This window comes from Balaenoptera borealis (assembly GCF_965194805.1).
Source record: "Balaenoptera borealis genome assembly, chromosome: X".
NCBI lineage: Eukaryota > Metazoa > Chordata > Mammalia > Artiodactyla > Balaenopteridae > Balaenoptera > Balaenoptera borealis.
In genome coordinates this window covers 71,321,395-71,341,369 of record NC_138881.1, presented here as the reverse complement: position 1 = coordinate 71,341,369, position 19,975 = coordinate 71,321,395, and the positions used below count along the sequence as shown (strand labels likewise).

Here is a 19,975-nt window from a genome sequence, read left to right as displayed (position 1 = left end):
GAAATCAAAGAGGAAATCAAAAAATACCTAGAAAAAAATGACAATGAAAACACAACAACCCAAAACCTATGGGATGCAGCAAAAGCAGTTCTAAGAGGGAAGTTTATAGCTATACAAACCTACCTTACAAAACAAGAAACATCTCAAATAAACAGCCTAACCTTACACCTAAAGCAATTAGAGAAACAAGAACAAAAAAACTGCAAAGTTAGCAGAAGGAAAGAAATCATAAAGATCAGACCAGAAATAAATGAAAAAGAAATGAAGGAAATGATAGCAAAGATCAATAAAACTAAAAGCTGGTTCTTTGAGAAGATAAACAAAATTGATAAACCATTAGCCAGACTTATCAAGAAAAAAAGGGAGAAGACTCAAATCAATAGAATTAGAAATGAAAAAGGAGAAGTAACAACTGACACTGCAGAAATACAAAGGATCATGAGAGATTACTATAAGCAACTCTATGCCAATAAAATGGACAACCTGAAAGAAATGGACAAATTCTTAGAACTGCACAACCTTCCGATACTGAACCAGGAAGGAATAGAAAATATGAACAGACCAATCAAAAGCACTGAAATTGAAACTGTGATTAAAAATCTTCCAGCAAACAAAAGCCCTGGACCAGATAGCTTCACAGGCGAATTCTATCAAACATTTAGAGGAGAGCTAACACCTATCCTTCTCAATTTCTTCCAAAATATAGCAGAGGGAGGAACACTCCCAAACTCTTTCTACGAGGCCACCATCACTCTGTTACCAAAACCAGACAAAGATGTCACAAATAAAGAAAACTACAGGCCAATATCACTGATGAACATAGATGCAAGAATCCCCAACAAAATACTAGCAAACAGAATCCAACAGCACATTAAAAGGATCATACACCATGATCAAGTGGGGTTTATTCCAGGATTGCAAGGATTCTTCAGTATATGCAAATCAATCAGTGTGATACACCATATCAATAAACTGAAGTAGACAAACCATATGATTATCTCAATAGATGCAGAGAAAGCTTTTGAGAAAATTCAACACCCATTTATGATAAAAACCCTGCAGAAAGTAGACATAGAGGGAACTTTCCTCAACATAATAAAGGCCATATATGACAAACCCACAGCCAACATTGTCCTCAATGGTGAAATACTGAAACCATTTCCCCTAAGATCAGGAACAAGACAAGGTTGCCTACTCTCACCACTATTATTCAACATAGTTTTGCAAGTTTTAGCCACAGCAATCAGAGAAGAAGAAGAAATAAAAGGAATCTGAATTGGAAAAGAAGTAAAGCTGTCACTGTTGGCAGGTGACATTATACTATACATAGAGAATCGTAAAGATGCTACCAGTAAACTACTAGAACTAATCAATGAATTTGGTAAAGTAGCAGGATACAAAATTAATGCACAGAAATCTCTTGCATTCCTATATACTAATGATGAAAAATCTGAAAGTGAAATTAAGAAAACACTCCCTTTTACCATGGCAACAAAAAGAATAAAATATCTAGGAATACACCTACCTAAGGAGACAAAAGACCTGCATGCAGAAAATTATGACTCTGATGAAAGAAATTAAAGATGATACAAATAGATGGAGAGATATACCATGTTCTTGGATTGGAAGAATCAATGTTGTGAAAATGACTCTACTACCCAAAGCAATCTACAGATTCAACGCAATCCCTATAAAACAATCACTGGCATTTTTCACAGAACTAGAACAAAAAATTTCACAATTTGTATGGAAACACAAAAGACCCTGAATAGCCAAAGCAATCTTGAGAAAGAAAAACGGAGCTGGAGGAAAAACGGAGCTGACTACAGACTATACTACAAAGCTACAGACATCAAGACAGTATGGTACTGGCACAAAAACAGAAATATAGATCAATGGAACAGGATAGAAAGCCCAGAGATAAACCCACGCACATATGGTCACCTTATCTTTGATAAAGGAGGCAAGAATATACAGTGGAGAAAAGACAGCCTCTTCAATAAGTGGTGCTGGGAAAACTCGACAGCTACATGTAAAAGAATGAAATTAGAACACTCCCTGACACCATACACAAAAATAAACTCAAAATGGATTAAAGACCTAAATGTAAGGCCAGACACCATCAAACTCTTAGAGGAAAACATACGCAGAACACTCTATGACATAAATTACAGCAGGATCCTTTTTGACCCACCTCCTAGAGAAATGAAAATAAAAACAAAAATAAACAAATGGGACCTAATGAAACTTAAAAGCTTTTGCATAGCAAAGGAAACCATAAACAAGACCAAAAGACAACCCTCAGAATGGGAGAAAATATTTGCAAATGAAGCAACTGACAAAGGATTAATCTCCAAAACATACAAGCAACTCATGCAGCTCAATATCTAAGAAACAAACAACCCAATATAAAAATGGACAGAAGACCTAAATAGATATTTTTTCAAAGAAGATATACAGGTTGCCAACAAACACATGAAAGAATGCTGAACAACATTAATCATTAGAGAAATACAAATCAAAAGTACAATGAGATATCATCTCACACTGGTCAGCATGGCCATCATCAAAGATCTACAAACAGTAAATGCTGGAGAGGGTGTGGAGAAAAGGGAATCCTCTTGCACTGTTGGTGGGAATGTAAATTGATAGAGCCACTATGGAGAACAGTATGGAGGTTCCTTAAAAAACTAAAAATAGAACTACCATACGACCCAGCAATCCCACTACTGGGCATATATCCTGAGAAATCCATAATTCTAAAAGAGTCATGTACCAAAATGTTCATTGCAGCTCTATTTACAATAGCTAGGACATGGAAGCAACCTAAGTGTCCATCAACAGATGAATCGATAAAGAAGATATGGCACATATATACAACAGAATATTACTCAGCCATAAAAAGGAACGAAACTGAGTTATTTGTAGTGAGGTGGATGGACCTAGAGACTGTCATAGAGAGTGAAGTAAGTCAGGAAGAGAAAAACCAATACCGTATGTTAACACATATATATGGAATCTAAAAAAAGAAAGAAAAAAAAAAGGTCAGAAGAACCTAGGGGCAAGACGGGAATACAGATGCAGACCTACTTGAGAATGGACTTGAGGATACAGGGAGGGGAATGGTAAGCTGGGACAAAGTGAGAGAGTGGCATGGACATATATACACTACCAAATATAAAATAGATAGGTAGAGGGGGGCAGCCACATGGCACAGGGAGATCAGCTTGGTGCTTTGTGACCACCTGGAGGGGTGGGATGGGGAGGGTGGGAGGGAGGGAGATGCAAGAGGGAAGAGATATGGGGACATGTGTGTATGTGTAACTGATTCACTTTGTTGTAGAGCAGAAACTGACACACCATTGTACAGCAGGTATACTCTAATAAAGATGTTAAAAAAAAGGTATAATAAATGATGGTCATAGAATGCTGAATATTCATCATTAGTAGGTACTCTACAATATACGCAACTACTGTCTTTCACAAGTGATTTGTATGCTTATCAAGAATAAGTTGTATTTGTTTCCAGATCTCTAATCAGCTTTACTATAATTAAATAGTTTAAATGTAACATAACAGGATGAAATGTAAGTGTAAAGAGAATTGTTCTGTTTACAAAAATTAAGTGGTTTGTAAAGACTCAAAAGTGAATTACTAAAAAAAAAAAAAAAAACTACTGTCAAATTAGAGGTGCTCAAGATAACTGTAAAAGGCTAGGAGAAATAAAAAATTAAACAGGATTCTGCACTCATATTATTTAAAAAATGTTTTTAAGTGTTCATTTGATTTCTGGGACTTCCCTGGTGGTCCAGTGGTTAAGACTCCTTCCTTCCACTGCAGGGGGTGCTGGTTAGATCCCTGGTGAGTGGAAGTAAAATCCCGCGTGCTGTGTGGGTGTGCCCCCCCGGCCAAAAAAAAGCGTTCATTCGATTTTAAAGAAACCTCTAAACTGAAAACAGTAGAAGACATATTACAGATATGGATAATTATAAGAAAGATGTTATGGACCTTCAACTAGGAGACTCATACTCATAGAAATGTCCTACTTCAAAAGACAGAAAAATGAACATACATTTATGTTTTAAATTGAACTATAATATTTAAGGTACATATCTATGATTTTTAAAAAACATCTTGCTTTAACAATTTCAATTAATTGTTAACTACTGGTCCTGACAATATCAAATTAGAAGGCACCTATTGTATACCTACAATTTTTCATATAGTTTTGGGCAGGGGAGTCACAGATTCTCTGAAGTCTATCATGGATCTCAGGATAAGAACCCGTGTTCTCTCTCTCTTTCTCTCTCTCTCTCTCTATATATATATGTATATATATATATATATTAGAATTCACCAAATATTACATGTGATGCTGTTATATGACAGTCAAAGAAAAGCAAAGGTCTCAACTCTAGGAATTTAAGTAACAATCATTATTTAACTACAGAAACTTTTAGGAACTCATATTAATATCTTTTACCATAGAAATTTTTATTTGAAGTCCTGCAATTCTTTTGTTTTTATTTTCCTTCTGTTAAAGTAAAATTAAACTTCATACTTTATTTTTAAAATTAAAAATAAGATGCATACTATACTATGATCCTGTTCTTACGAAACTGTATCTATTCATCCATCTATCTTTCTATGTCTATGTATGCATGAAGAAATGTCTAGAATAACATTCTATCAAATTTTAACACTTATTTTTCTGGATGGAAAAATTTCAGGTGGTTAGTTGTTTTTTTTCTTATACTCTTTTGTAATGCTTAAATTATTTAAGAATAAGTAGGTACCAATTTTATTTAAGAAAAACCCACAGGGCTTCCCTGGTGGTGCACTGGTTGAGAATCTGCCTGCTAATGCAGGGCACACGGGTTCAAGCCCTGGTTTGGGAGGATCCCACATGCCACGGAGCAACTGGGCCTGTGAGTCACAACTACTGAGCCTGCGCGTCTGGAGCCTGTGCCCCGCAACAAGAGAGGCCACGACAGTGAGAGGCCCGCACACCGTGATGAAGAGTGGCCCCCGCTTGCCGCAACTAGAGAAAGCCCTCGCACAGAAACGAAGACACAACACAGCCAAAAATAGATATAAATTAATTAATTAATTTAAAAAAAAACCCCACAAAGTCATTATTCTAAACAAACAAAAACAATCAGTGGCAGCATCATGCACTGGGAAGAGAAATGGACAGGGAAGCAAGATGTCTGAAGCTGAATAGAACCCTGGAGAAATCAGTCACAGAAACTTCTCTGGGCCAGTTTCCAAATTGGCAAATGAGAAAATGAGGAAGTTGAACGTAATGAGCTCAAAGGTTTCTTTTAGTACTAACATTATATGAACTTAAGTGGCTAATTCCTATGTAAATTCTTAGAAAATATTAAAAAAAATAAGTTTATCATTTTATCCATCAATTACCTCAAGTTTAACTAGATTTAATGAATAATGCTCTCTTCCTTTGCTGTAAGCTTTTATAGCTTGATCATATTAGAAACTACATAGGGCACTATATCCTTGACATTCTCAAAATACTAAATAGGCAGCTTTATCTACATCAATAATTAAAGAGATGAAGTAATGAGAATACAAGTACAGAAAGTCCTGGTAACACCACACAATACTTCAAGTGTGAGGGGGAAATGTTAAATGTTGGTAATTAAAGGAAGAAGGAATGGAAGAAAAAAACTATATCTCAAAGCTCTCCTTCTCAATCCAAATATGTATTAAAAATAAAATAAAAATACTGACACAAACTCTTCAAATCATTAGGAGAATCTTTGGATTTGTAGGGTAAACTCACAAGAAAATGACCAAACAACTATAATATGGATTTCAAAATTGAGTGTGCATATGTGTATGTATTTTTTTTAATCCTCAGAAGCCTCTGTTTTCTATCAGTTGGTTATTTCTTGCATTATGTTAATCTGCTGAACTGACAACTGCCAGCAGGTATAATTTTCTGTTAATTAAAAACTGAATTTTACACAGCTCAACAATGGAGCAGTATTTCTCCCCATAAATTCCAATTCACTGTCTCTGAACTTAAACCTCAAATCAGCATTTACTTCCTTGAATTACATTTAAACAAATTCATCCTATTTATTTGTGATAATCATGTAATCAACCATGGCATTTACCACGCTGAGATGTTAATGTGATTTTGCCAACATAAGAGAATACCAACCATATTTCTCTGAAAATTAAATGTTGCAGGTGCTGTATGACATTTAAACATTGTCACACTGAGAGTTTAAACAAGTACTGAAATGAAGCTATCGCTTAAAAAGAACTTACCTTTGCAATTATTACTGATTGAACAGGGTAGCAAACAGTTGCTCCTAAAGTGGCCAGTCCCAGTGGATAAGCAATTCTCTTAAACCTAGAACCTATGATATTCAAACAAACTATTAAACTCCAAACAGATGCTACCAGAGACTTGATGCTTTTATAACTTTCATGCTTTCTTTGTTCCTCTTTAAGCCATCACCCTATGTTAAATTTTCTTTAGGTAATAATACCAATCAAGATGATAGGTAAAATGTCCTTAAGTATTACAGTTCAATTAATACTCCTTAGTTGTCATGTCCAATTTAAGAAAAGTATTCTCAATCTAACATTGATAATTACCTACACAAAAGGGGTTGATGATTTTCTTCTTTTTAAAAACTAGGTATTTTTTCATGTCCTAAGAAACCCAGAGTTGTAACCACATTTTTTTCAAGTATCTAATAAAGCATGATGATATAGAGAATTAATCAACTACCATGTTTGTGACACCATGTTAAACTGAAATGGACTCTTCAGAGATCCTTTTTTGATTAAGTCCTTAGATAGCTAAAGGATCCAACTAACTAATCAGCTAAGGATTTTAAAAGGGACATAACTCCTTCGTGTCACTGATTTCGAATACTAAAGTAATAATTTAATAGAGAAGGAGAAATATCATAAGATGTCACTTATATGCAGAATCTAAAAAAAATGACACAAATGAGCTTATTTACAAAACAGAAACAGACTCACAGACTTGGAGAACAAACTTATGGTTACCGGGAGGGGATGGGTAGTGGGGAGAGATAGGGAGCTTGGGATTGACTTGTACACATCAACACTGTATTTAAAATGGATAACCAACAAGGACTTACTGTATAGCAGAAGGAACTCTGCTCAATATTCTGTTAATAACCTAATTGAGAAAAGAAATTGAAAAATAATAGATACATGTATATGTAAAACTGAAACACTTTGTTGTACACCTAAAACTAACACAACATTGTTAATCAATTGTACTCCAATATAAAATAAAAAGTTAAAAAAATTGCAAATAACTTGCAATAATTCATTCATTTCCAAAAGTGCCTTAACTAAGCATCTGAGTCATTTTCAAACTTTTTTTTTTAAATAGCAAAATCCTTGAAAAAAGTCTTTCAAATAGAATCTCACCTGGAACTTCATATATAAAACTTCATATATAAAACCTTCAAGTAGACTTGAAGCTACTCTGGTTAGCCTGAGGGAGTGAAGCTCATTATCAAGCCCTACCTACACGGCTTTTCCCTTATCCCTATACAACCCCTAAACACTTCCATGGAACCCTAGGTTCTACAGAATAGTGTGAAACCCACCACTCTAAGCCATAGCTTAGTTCCAACAGACTGTTGGTTGAAAACAATATGTATTTTAAATGCTTATCTGGGTACCCTGGACTGTAAATGTGATCTGGACAATTAGATGATGGGATTTCTAATTAGGGTAAGTACTTTTATTTTCTGGAACAGCTCTTACAACCCTTAATTTAAAAATGAGACACCCTATCTGGTATATCAGTAAAGACTATGGTGAAAAATACCTGGCAATGTTTGCAGGCAACTTTACAGTTTAGGGTAGGTAAAAACAAGATGTATTTCTCTGTCTGGTTTAACTATTAGTAAGGAGGCCTTCTACAGTCATGTCTACAACAGACTGAGCATTGAGGGAGGTGGGTAGATAGGCTGCTTCAACCTTTACTGTAGCTTTCCTTTAGATATTGACAGGTTTTTGTGATACTGGGAAAGAGGGTCTAGCTATATTAAAATATGTCTTGCTCACTATTATTCTAGTATCTGTAGTTTGGTTCTTGATTTTACTGACCTAGCATCCCTTAATGTAGGTTTCCTTGACTCAGCCAAATTCCCCTAATTGTGCTGCTCCTAAACTTGGAAGGTGTCAGTTTTTCCTTGATGTGTCATCTTATTTTATTTTTTATTTACTTTTTTTGTAGTTGCTATACTTTTTTGAACCATTTTAACACATTTTTGACCAGAGATGTATTATGGCCACAGGCATCAGTTTCTGCGAAAATCCCCCAGTCAATAATGTGTTAAAATTGAAGTATAGTTAATTTACAATGCTGTGTTAGTTTCAGGTGTACAGCAAAGTGATTCAGTTATATATATTCTCTTTCAGATTCTTTTCCATTATAGGTTATTACAAGATATTGAATATAGTTCTCTGTGTTATATAGTAGGTCCTTATTGTTTATTTTACATATAGTAGTATGTATCTGTTAATCCCAAACTCCTAATTTACCTCCCTACACCCCCACCTCCGCCATCCCCTTTGGTAACCGTAAGTTTGTTTTCTATGTCTGTAAGTCTATTTCTGTTTTGTAAATAAGTTCATTTACATATTTTTTTTAGATTCCACATATAAGTGATATCATATGATATCTGTCTTTCTCCGTCTGACTTACTTCACTTAGTATGATAATCTCTAGGTCCATCCATGTTGCTGCAAATGGCATTATTTCATTCTTTTTTATGGCTGAGTAATATTCCATTGCATACATATATATATATATACACACACACACAATGGAATATTTCTCACACACACCACGTCTTTGTTATTATTTTCAATATTAAAAAGACTTACATTCATCCTCTCTTTACTTGATATGAAAGGCCAGTTTACAAGAAAATAAATTTCATTTGGGTTCAATAGCCCTACTCCCATAAGTAGAAAGGGACTCTAGACATAGACACTAACTAGCTATGTAATATGTACTATGAAATCATTGAATGATTTCCTTTCTCTGGACCTCTAGCTGTAGCATTATAGGATTAGACTAAACCAACATATTTCATACATTTTTGACCATGACTCATACTAAAGAACAAATTTTACATTATGACCTCTCTCTCTCTCTGTTTCTGTCTCTGTCTGTTTCTCTCTTTCACACACACACATACACACTCCACTGAAACAGAAGTTTCACAATATTTATCCATACTGAGTACAAAACACTCTGATATTTGCTATTGTCCTCTATTTTATTTTTTAATAAAATGCTTCCTGAGAGTCACCATATTTATTTCACTACCTACTTATAAACTGAGCTCTGTAATTTGAAAAATACTGGGTTAGATTATTCTAGCTCTGACACTTGGAGTCATTGTGAATGACCTAAGGAACATTTTCTCTTACAAGTGGATTATGAGTTTCTCACTGAGAACTGAGTAATATGCTTTGGCCAGTTTCATTCAAAATTTAATTCTTTCTCTTATTGTTACATGTGGTGATCCTGATTTTCAATGTCTTTCCTAATGAATAATTTATAACATGTATTCAATTAGAAGTTGCATATAGTGTTAGAATAAAAAATATGATACAAGCTATGATTAATACTAGCTATAGGGAAGGTCTATTGGGATAAGATATATGGGCTAGAGTTAGAATGCTGGAATGTTCTTATAATTCAGAGGTTTTGTATCTGATTAGGTGTACTTGGGTTAAGGCTACTTTAAGGACTAAAGCTGGGCAAACCAACCATAATGTATCTGATGTCAGATTCCAGGTTGGTTCAGAGCTGTGACTTGCAACAACATGTAATTTAATTTGGGGACAATGACTGCCACTGGGGACAGAGGATGAATGGAAGGTGCCCCAAATGGCTACTGACCAGAGAACTGCACCAGCTTAGTAAGGGCTTAGGTGAGGAGGGGAGGCAGTAATCCTACTGAGAGAGATTTCTATACCCAGAGATGGAAGATGGGCAAATACAAAATTCACCATGTGCTTATGAAAGAGTTATTTAGTGATGTGCAGGAAAGAGTTAACATATGCCCAAGACTGCCATTGTTAGAAAGGCATGCTTACAAGACTGGCCATTGGCTGGCATCTGGGAACCTGACTGGTAAGCAGTTCACTACACTAATAGAAAATGTTCCCTGAATCAGAAGAGTGGTACAGTAAGTCCCCTACATACAAACGAGTTCCATTCCAAGAGCGTGTTCATAAGTCCAATTTGTTTGTAAGTCCAACAAAGTTAGTCCTAGGTACCCAACTAACACAATCAGCTATATAGTACTGTACTGTAATAGGTTTATAATACTTTTCACACAAATAATACATAAAAAACAAACACAAAGAATTTTTTAAAATTTTAATCTTACAGTACCTTGAAAAGTACAGTAGTACAGTACAACAGCTGGCATACAGGGGCTGGCATCGAGTGAACAAGCAAGAAGAGTCACTGACTGGAGGAGGGAGAGGAAATGGGAGATGTAGAGCTGAAGGATCATCAGCAATAGGAGATGGAGGGCAAGCTGCAATTTCACTCATGCCTGACGTTGATGGCACAGGTTCTGGTTCCTTGCTGGATTCATTTCTATCTACCCTCTAAAAGAAACGATCCAGTGATGTCTGGGTAGTAGCTCTTTTTTTCTCGTCACAGATGACACTGTAGCACTGGATTGCATTCTGAATGGCTGCTGCAACCTTTGTGTACCATTCTACGTTAGGGTCCTGTGCCTCAAAAACTAAGAAAATCCCCTTGCCATTTCCTGTGTCGTGAATCTCTTCAGTTCTTCAGTTACTTCTTCCTCTTGTCTCTCTTCATCCTTTCCTTTCTCTGGGCCTCCAATTCCATCAGGTCTTCATTACTAAGCTCCTCATGTTGCACAGAAAGGAGTTCAATGATGTCGTCCTCTTGCAGATCTAGCTCCAGCTTCTAGCTGAGGGTCAATAAGTTGCTGAAGACCTCTTTGGACTCCTCATCCACCTTCTCAAATCCACGAAAATCGTGAACAAACTGCGGGCAAAGGTTCTTCCAAACCCCATTCATGGTGATGGCCGTAACCTCACGCCAAGCAAAGTCAATGTTTTTTATGGTTTTGTAGATGTTATAGTCCTCCCAAAATTGTCGCAAGGTTGTTCCTGATTCGTCACTTGCCTTTACTTCCTGACGAAAAGTGTGACGTAAATAATATTTCTTGAAAGTCGCTATAACTCCCTGGTCCATAGGTTGGATGAGCAATGTAGTATTCGGTGGCAGATGCACTACTTTGACATTGGGATGAAAGTCGTCCATGAATGGAGGGTGGCCTGGAGCACTGTCGAGCAGCAAAAGAATGTTGAATGGGACGTCCTTCTCCAAGCAATATTTCCCTACCTCCAGAATAAAGTGGTGGAAAAAGCAGTCCTGGAAAATGGCCTCTGTAACCCAGGCTTTGGGGTTACTCTTCCACACAATAGGAAGAGAGCCCTTGGCTGTTTTAAAGGGCTCTTGGGTTCTCTGAATGATAAACTAAGAGAGGCTTCAGCTTCATCCTGCCAGAGGCACTGCCACCAAACAACAGAGTTAGCCTATCCTTTGCTGCTTTATAGCCTGGCATCAACTTTTCTTCCTTGCTGATATAACTTTGGTCTGGCATCCTCTTCCAGTACAGTCCTGTCTGATCCACATTAAAAACCTGCTCGGGTAAATACACGTCTTCATCAATAATTTCCCGAAGCATTTTAGGAAATTCCCAGGCAGCTACCATATCTGCACTCACGGCCTCACTACTTACTTTTACGTTGTAAATGTTGGCTCTAGCCTTGAACTGATGAAGCCAGCCATGGCTGGCATTAAAAGATGGGCCCTCTGATTCTTTGCTGTGTTTCTTCTTCAAGTCTTTATAAAGGCTGTTACCTTCCCCTTGAACCAGCATTAAGCTGAGTGGGACTTAACGCTGATGCTGATCCTGCATCCACACACTGAGAAGTTTCACCATGTCCTCCATCACTTTTCCACGTTTCTTTGATATTATTGTCCACATCACTGGCACAGCAGACTTCACATGTTCCACGATCTTGTTCTTGTTCTTGTTCTTTAGAATCTTGTTGATGGTTGAATGATTCATGTTATAAGAACGAGTGACGTCTACCATCTTTTCGCCTCACTCCACTCTCTCAATTATTTTCACTATTATTTCCATCGTAATCACTTGGTGCTTCTTAGCAATGCCAGACACGTGAACTAACTTACATGATTGGACATGCGAATGCACGTTCGCATCTCTGAAAGTTTGCAACTTGAAGTTTCATATATAGGGGACTTACTGTACACTGTGCTTAAACTGTTTATATAAATAAATTCAGAAATTAATATAATGGCATTAAAAGAGAGAATATATATTTTTAACCCTACCTTTTCTTGCTGAAATGAAGCCTGCCAATCCTGAAACTGTAATCACTCCAATTTTCGGAAGAAAATCTCGAGGTGGATTCTTCAAATAGACATATGCATCTCAAGAAATCATTTAAAAATTAATATAAATAACTTACTATAATTGAGCATTCTATATAGGTATGATGAAGAAAAGTTAGAGATTTGCTAAGATAATAGCAGATGGTTTAAACATTCTTCAAAAGAACTACACAAAATAATGATTTGAGCAGCAACTTAAAAAGCCAGTTGTTAATAGTTACTTGTTACAAAATAAAATCTTCCTTCCACAGCTGATTTAATGGTATTTGTTTTCTTAATACAGGCGATTATTATACTTTAATGAAATATAATGCTAGAGTGTACACTAGCATTATATGGATTAAGATGGATTACTATAAAGCAAATTCCTCATTGTGTATGTATTATATTCTTATAATGGAAATGCTTCTGGCCTTATCTGTTCAAACATTGGTAGGATCTAGTAAGAATTGAAATAGATACTTTAGCAGGAAACTTTGAATAACAGTCTAGGGAAACATGCAGCTATCACTCTGCTTGCCACTACTCCCCAGTAAACTCAGAGAAGCCGTTGCTCTTGGTTAAAACCAATGATCAGAATGAGAAGTGAGTCTAGACAAAAAATAGATGGAAAGGGAGCAGAGGTCCAAATTTCTTGGCTTTTTATAAATTTAAATGGTTTCTGGTTCCATGCAATCCAAAAAACACACTCTTCTATCATAATTATTTATTTAATTATTAATTATTTATTTAATGGAATTTAATCATACTCCTCAAGGTTGATGAGGAATATAATTTGGAATTAATTGGAATTAATTCTTACACACATTAAATAATGATAATACATACAGGTCATCAACATCACAGAGGCATTTAAAATTTTAGGTGTTCTTTCTGTCCCCCAATACACATTTATTTTGACAACTGGCTTAGGCTAAAAAAATATTAGGGAGCTATACCTGATGCCAAACACCATTATCAAACTAACAAATCAAATACAATTGTTTTCCAACATTAGCTCAAATATTCTAGGGTGACTAATTGATATCGTGTTTCCTAGCAACCAACAGCAAAATACTACGTATTTTAACAGCAAATAGTACTTATTTAAACTAATTAATAACAATGGAGATATATGTTTAATTTATGCTGTATGAGTATACAATATGAGTTTTGTACCTAAAACAGCCAGTTTGAGTCCAGGTGTTGCCACTTACACCTTGGTAATCTACTTAACCCTTCTAAACCCCAGTTTCCTCATCTGTAGAATGGGAGTCATTATAATACCAACATCCAGAAATTTGCTACAAAATAAAATTAGATGCTCATCATAATGCCTCAACATATAATAATTGCTAAATAAATAATGGATACTATTGCTTTGTTATTATTATCATAAACTGCTATATAGAGTATCTTCTGAGTTGGTAAAACATGATAATGGTAACATACCAAGTTTATTTTTCTCACATTTAAACCTTGCAAGTTAAAAAGACAATAGAACATTTCTAATTATAGACAGTTCACTCAACCTACCTTTTCCAAATTGTACTGTATCCATTATCCCATATTTCACGAAGACATAAACACCCTAAGTAAAAAGGGGGAAAAAAGGACATCTGCATTTTTGAAGATGTTGATAATTAGGTCAAATAGCCCACATCTTTGAGATTATATGAAATTGCACCAAAATCTAAATCTAGTTTTCCTGTTTCTTCTCTATGTGGACACTTGTTGAACTTAGCTTCTCTTCACTTCTTGCTTTTCATTCTATTTAACATGGATAATACTTGTTTGCTATATTCCTCATATAAATGGGTAAAGTAATGCCAATAAAATAATCAGAGCAGCTCACAGAAAAGCTATTACAGAAGTACAAAGATTTATCATCTTATTTTATGATAGTGTAGAAAAATGAATGGAAATTTTTAGAAGCATGAAGAGAGGTATATTTCAGCTTAGAAGCAACATCTGATTAATAAAGATGTGGCAGCAACAAAATAACGATTTGTGGAGAAAACAACAAAAAGCCTAAAGAAAAGTGCTTCATCTTCTCCCTTTTTCTTAGTGTTCATTAGAATAAGAAAAATAAATCTAAATAAGACATTTATCTTAGAATAGAAATCATCCTACACAGACTAGTGTCCATCTTGTTTTCAACAGGAACATAAATTATCTGCAAATCAAGATTATATTAGCCCACTGAAGGGATTAAAGCTTTAAATCAAATGATTCTTTTTACCTGTTTCTAACTATTTATTTTAATGCAAGAAACATTGTTAAGCATATTTTTTGATATGTACTATCTTAAGTACATCAGAAGAAAAATGAAGGCATGGAATAATTTACCCATAGTAATTGCCCATAGTCATGCTGTACTCTATTGATAAAACTAGAAAACACAGTCTAAATATGTGGTCTCCATCTCTGAACTAGCTGCTATGAAACCATGGGATAAAAACAACAAAAGAGATTTTCAAAGCAAAGACAATAGAAATGATTATATTAGATAGGAAAGAATTAAATTATTGCTATTGATATACCTTGGTATTAGTAACTTTATCTCAGACAGATACTTTCATGATGATCACATGCAGAAGTTCATCCTGTTCATCATGGTTTAAAGCTGTACAAAACAACACAGACCCTAACCGCCACTGAGCTACTTCTCCTTGGGGACTGTCTCTTGAGAAAATTTCACCTCAAAGTTATAATGCTTACTGATCAGTTGATTGGGAATAATGTAACTGTTGAGGAAGAAAACTTTGGGGAAATTTTCCTTAGCTATGTTTAGGAATTCACTTTTACCACTGGAGGTCACTGCTACCTAAATTTCGAAACACTAAGGAGTAGGAATAGAAATTGAATTTGCCCTACATGATTCTAAGTTTAATGCAGAATGTAATTTGAGCCGGAGGTAATTTTTAAAGAATAGATTACATTTTAAGGAGAACATTAGAGAGGAAATGTTTACATTGAAGATGAAATGCATTTGGAAGCGCCCTTCTTCAATCTATTCATTTCAGCATATTAACAGAGTAAAAAGTCCTTTTAGTCTTAAATTGGGTGATAGTAACAATATCAATTTAAAGATCTCACAGGAACAATTAACCTCACTGAAAACAACTTTGAGAACACTATGGAAAATTAGGTGTCAAGAGACTTCAGTCTGAATCATCCAGCTGTTGGCATACAGCCTCAGAGGCATGACTCAGACCCTAATTAGTTAAGCTATTTCCTGCTGAGACCAAACTATTAATAGTGTGTAGTACAACTAGTCAAACTATTAAAAGTGTATTATTAGAATTATAAAAGTCTATTAGAATTGTTTGACAGGCACAAATTTAAAAAAAATAACACCATGTATTCATCAGATGTTTGAAATATCTGAAATGACCAGAGTTCACAGATTTGATATTTCATAAGACCGTTAAAATTTTCTTTTTAAAAAGAATGGATTAGAAACAAAAAAAGCACAAGGGTTCACAATTGGATAGGTTAGATTTGAGGAAATGTTGTGTGGTTATTAGGTCAGAATGATGAAAACAATGGTACCACCATTATCATTATGACACTGACACTGGAGATGTTGATGTTAGCACACATCTATGTTGATGCTATGATTATGAAACAGCAGTATTGTACTAGCTTACTCCACCCCTCTGCTGCTGGATAATGCTGATTGAAGGCTAAGTATTAAAATAAGGTGAATTCTATTTTGCCCAATAGCTGACTATAGCCAAAATGGTCTTATGAACTAAACCTAACAAGTGAATATTTTACTCAGCCAAATAAGTAACAATGCAGAAGTAGTATCAGAACTTCATATAAAAGGTCAAGCAATGTTTTGTACATGCCATGTGACATAAATGCTTGATGAACTACTTTAATCTATGCAGTAGTGGTAGAGTAGATTAAATATGGCCACAAATTCTTTGCTGCTACTCATATTGAGAGATGGTATCTAATTCCCCTCCCATAAAAACTGGGTTGGCCTTAATGACTTGATTTAACAACAGAATGCTGTAGAAGTAACCTTCCTGGACACCTGAAGACAGGTAAGAAGCTTGGCAAATTCTGACTAAGGCCTCTTGCAACATTTTCTCTAGGAGCCCTGAACTGTCCATGTAAGTTATCTGACTACCTGAGGCCAGGTGTAGATGCTTCAGTCAACATTCCCAGCTGAGCCCAGCCTTCTAGCCATCTGTGACAAGGTGCCAGTGAAGAGAATGAAGCTGTCTTGGACCCTCTTAATCAGCCCATTCACCGGATGAATACCACTGGGTGGCCTCTGTCAACACCACATGCAACAGAAGAATCAGCTGTCTAAAGTCTGATTAAATTTCTGACTCACAAAATCATGAGATAGAACAGTTGCTGTTTTAAACCACTAAGTTTTGGGGTAGTTTGTTACACATCAATGAATAACTGGAACAATTGTTATGTAATAAAATGAGAACCCTCTGATATGAAACCACTATCAGAATTCACTTACCTTGCACCAGCCAATATAACGAGCAGTTGTAGTGCGAATGGACGCAAAGCCCATTTGTAAATGACCAGGCTGCTCATCAACATATTTAGACTGGAGAGGTGGTGCAGTATATATGGGGAGCTAGAAGGAAAAAAATTCATGTCAAAAATATAAAATAGCTGAACTTCCTTTTCCAGCAGTATGGCAGAATAAGAATCCTCATCAACATTCCTACTGAAAACAACTAAAAATGCTGATAAAATATATTCTAAACCAGCTTTTACCTTGATGTCATTTGCTGTAAAACAGATGGTTCATGGAGTATGGGATCAGGAAACAAAACCCAGAATGAGCTTGAGGTGGGCAATCTTACTGGAGAGCCTATAAAATTGGCATCTCAAGGTGCTGCATCCTCAATTTAAGGTTGAACTAGAAATAAACAGTTCACTCCAAGGAACTGTTAGGAAAACTGATTGTCTCAAAGATTGGGCACTGAGTAGAGAGGAAAGAAATATTTCCTAAGAATTGGCAATCACAAGTGAGAACTCATAATGTGCAGCATAAAACTATCTTGATAATCTAAGAAATCTCAAATTAAGTATACATTTAAGGTGCTCCCAGGCTGGTATCCCCCACAGATGCTTGGCAGAAGCAAATGAACAGCTCCTCTCTGGAGGAAGCTGCCCAGACTTCAAAGATTTACAACAGATAAAGGCCCAAGAAATATGAGACCACAATTTCAAAAAATTAAAAAACACAAAGAAGCAAAATCAGAAAACACAAGGAAGCATCTGGACAAGAGCTAGCAGGAACAACAAAGAGCAGAGTCAGAGCCACAAAAAAATGTATATAATAGAACATATGGTATCAAATACATATATTTTTATTTTTAGAGAAATAAAAGGGGAAATTTGAGTTAAGAGCAAGAGACTACAAAAATTACCAAAGCTAATGAAAATAAAGAGAAAGAGAACTTCTAGAACTGGAAATTAAAACAAATAAAGAACTCAATTGATAAGTTTTGATAGATTGGATACAGTTTACAGTTGCTGAGTGATTTTGTGAATTAGTAGACCTAAAGAAATTTTTATGCAAAGAAATGAAAAAAAATATGAAAGAGATACGTATAATAGAGTGAGAAATATTAATATATGTCTAATCAGAGTTCCAGAGGAAAGGAGAAAGATGGGGCAGAAGTAATATTTGAAGAGAATAGTCAAGATTTTTCCAGAACTTATGAACACTTGACAGGTTCAGAAATCTAACATATCCCAAACAGGATAAATAAAAAGTAATCCACAATTAGACAAGTCATAGTAAAACTCTATAACACCAAGGACAAAGAGGGGATATTAAAAAAAAAAAAAGCCAGAGAGAAAAGACAGATTACTTTCAAAGGAATAAAAATTAGATAAACTTTGACTTTTCAAAAACAACACTGGAAGGCACAATATAATATCTTCAATGCGCTAAAAAATGTAACTCAACTGAGAATTATATACTCAATAGAATATCTTTGTTTCAAAAATGAGGGGAGAAGTAAGGACACAGACAGACAAAACCCAAGATAGTGTGTAACCAAATGACCCTCAGTGGGAAATTTTAAAACATGTACTTAAGGCAGAAGAAAAATATTCCCATTGAGAAGGTCTGTGATGGAAGAAGGAATGATTAGCAAAGAAAGTGGTAAATATGTGGGTAAAACTAAAACAATGAATATATAACATAATAATTTTTATGCATGTGTTTAAAAATAGAACTACATCCCTGAGTATCAATATAGTATAAGTTAGGAAGGGATGTCAGAAATTAAAATGTTCTCGGTTCTTAATATGGTTTGGACAGAGGGTAAATATACTGATGAGACTTGAAATAAATGCAGGTTAAAATTTCTAGGGTGACCAATAAAAGAAAATAAAAAGAAGGCAGAATTAACAAACTCTGTTATAGAAAAAAAAAAGAGAAAAAATAAAGCAAAGAAAGGAAATAAAAGAACAGAAGAGGTAAGAAAAACAAAAACCACAAAAACTTGGTAGAAATGGTTCCAAAGATATCAAAAATTATAATAAATGCAAATGGATAAAATGATCTAGCTGAAAGCCAAAGATGACGAGATTGCATTTACAAAATACAGCCAACATGTTGTTTATAAGACATTGTTAAAACAACTATTTAGAAAGGTTAGGGAAAAAAAAGGAATAAAAAACACATATTGGGCAAAGAGCCACCAAAAGAAAGCTACTATAAGCTATATTAATATTAGACAAAACAGACTTTGAGACAAAAATCATTACTAGAGATCAAGTGCCTATATTAAGACAAAAAGTTTAAATAATGAGGGAGAGTACACTCTTAAACTTGTATGCATCTATTAATATATTCTCAAAATACATGAAACAAGGGGAAATAGACAAATTCGCCATCATAGAGGAAGTTTAACTTATTCTCCATGATGGTTGATCAAAAATAAAAACTAATAGTAATGAGCAGAAGTGGGCAAACTATAGCCCATGGACTTGTCACCAGTTTATGTAAATCAAGTTTTACTGGGTCACCAGCTATACTCATTCATTAACGTATTGTCTACGGCTGCTTTTGTGCTACAACAGCAGTTGAGATGATGTGACAGAGTTGCATATGTTTAAAATATTTACTATAGGGCTTTTTAAGAAAAAACTCTATTGACTCCTGGTACAGAAAAATATAATCAACAAGCTTGATCTCACGGACATATATAGCACAGTGCATTGAACAACTGCAAAATACATAATATTTTCAAGCACAAATGGAAATGTATAAAAAACTGACTGCACCCTGGTCCATTTCAGGAACTGAAAGTCTTAGGAAATTTCAAAGGACTAATATACAGAATATGTTCTCTTAACACAAAACTCCCACAGCTAAGTCATACTTACTAGTAACAGAATGAATGTTTTCTCCTTTACATCAGAAACATACAAAATGCCACTCTCACCACTTCTATTCAACATTTTACTGGAGGTTCTAGTCAG

General features: G+C 35.1%; 1 protein-coding gene across 4 annotated transcripts in view; it reads right to left on the bottom strand.

Annotated features, from left to right (window-relative positions):
* The window catches only part of APOOL (apolipoprotein O like), a 92,111-nt gene that overhangs the window by 18,957 nt on the left and 53,179 nt on the right, over positions 1–19,975 (bottom strand). For 3 of the 4 annotated variants that reach the window (XM_082377501.1, XM_082377503.1, XM_082377502.1), the window contains exons 3-6: positions 16,986–17,105; positions 14,027–14,081; positions 12,452–12,550; positions 6,298–6,389 (exon numbers count right to left, since the gene is read on the bottom strand). In XM_082377501.1, coding sequence (XP_082233627.1) covers positions 6,298–6,389; positions 12,452–12,550; positions 14,027–14,081; positions 16,986–17,105 — 366 coding nt within the window. Of the gene's footprint in view, positions 1–6,297; positions 6,390–12,451; positions 12,551–14,026; positions 14,082–16,985; positions 17,106–19,879; positions 19,968–19,975 lie in introns of all 4 variants that reach the window. The other variant, XM_082377504.1, reaches the window with a different exon arrangement.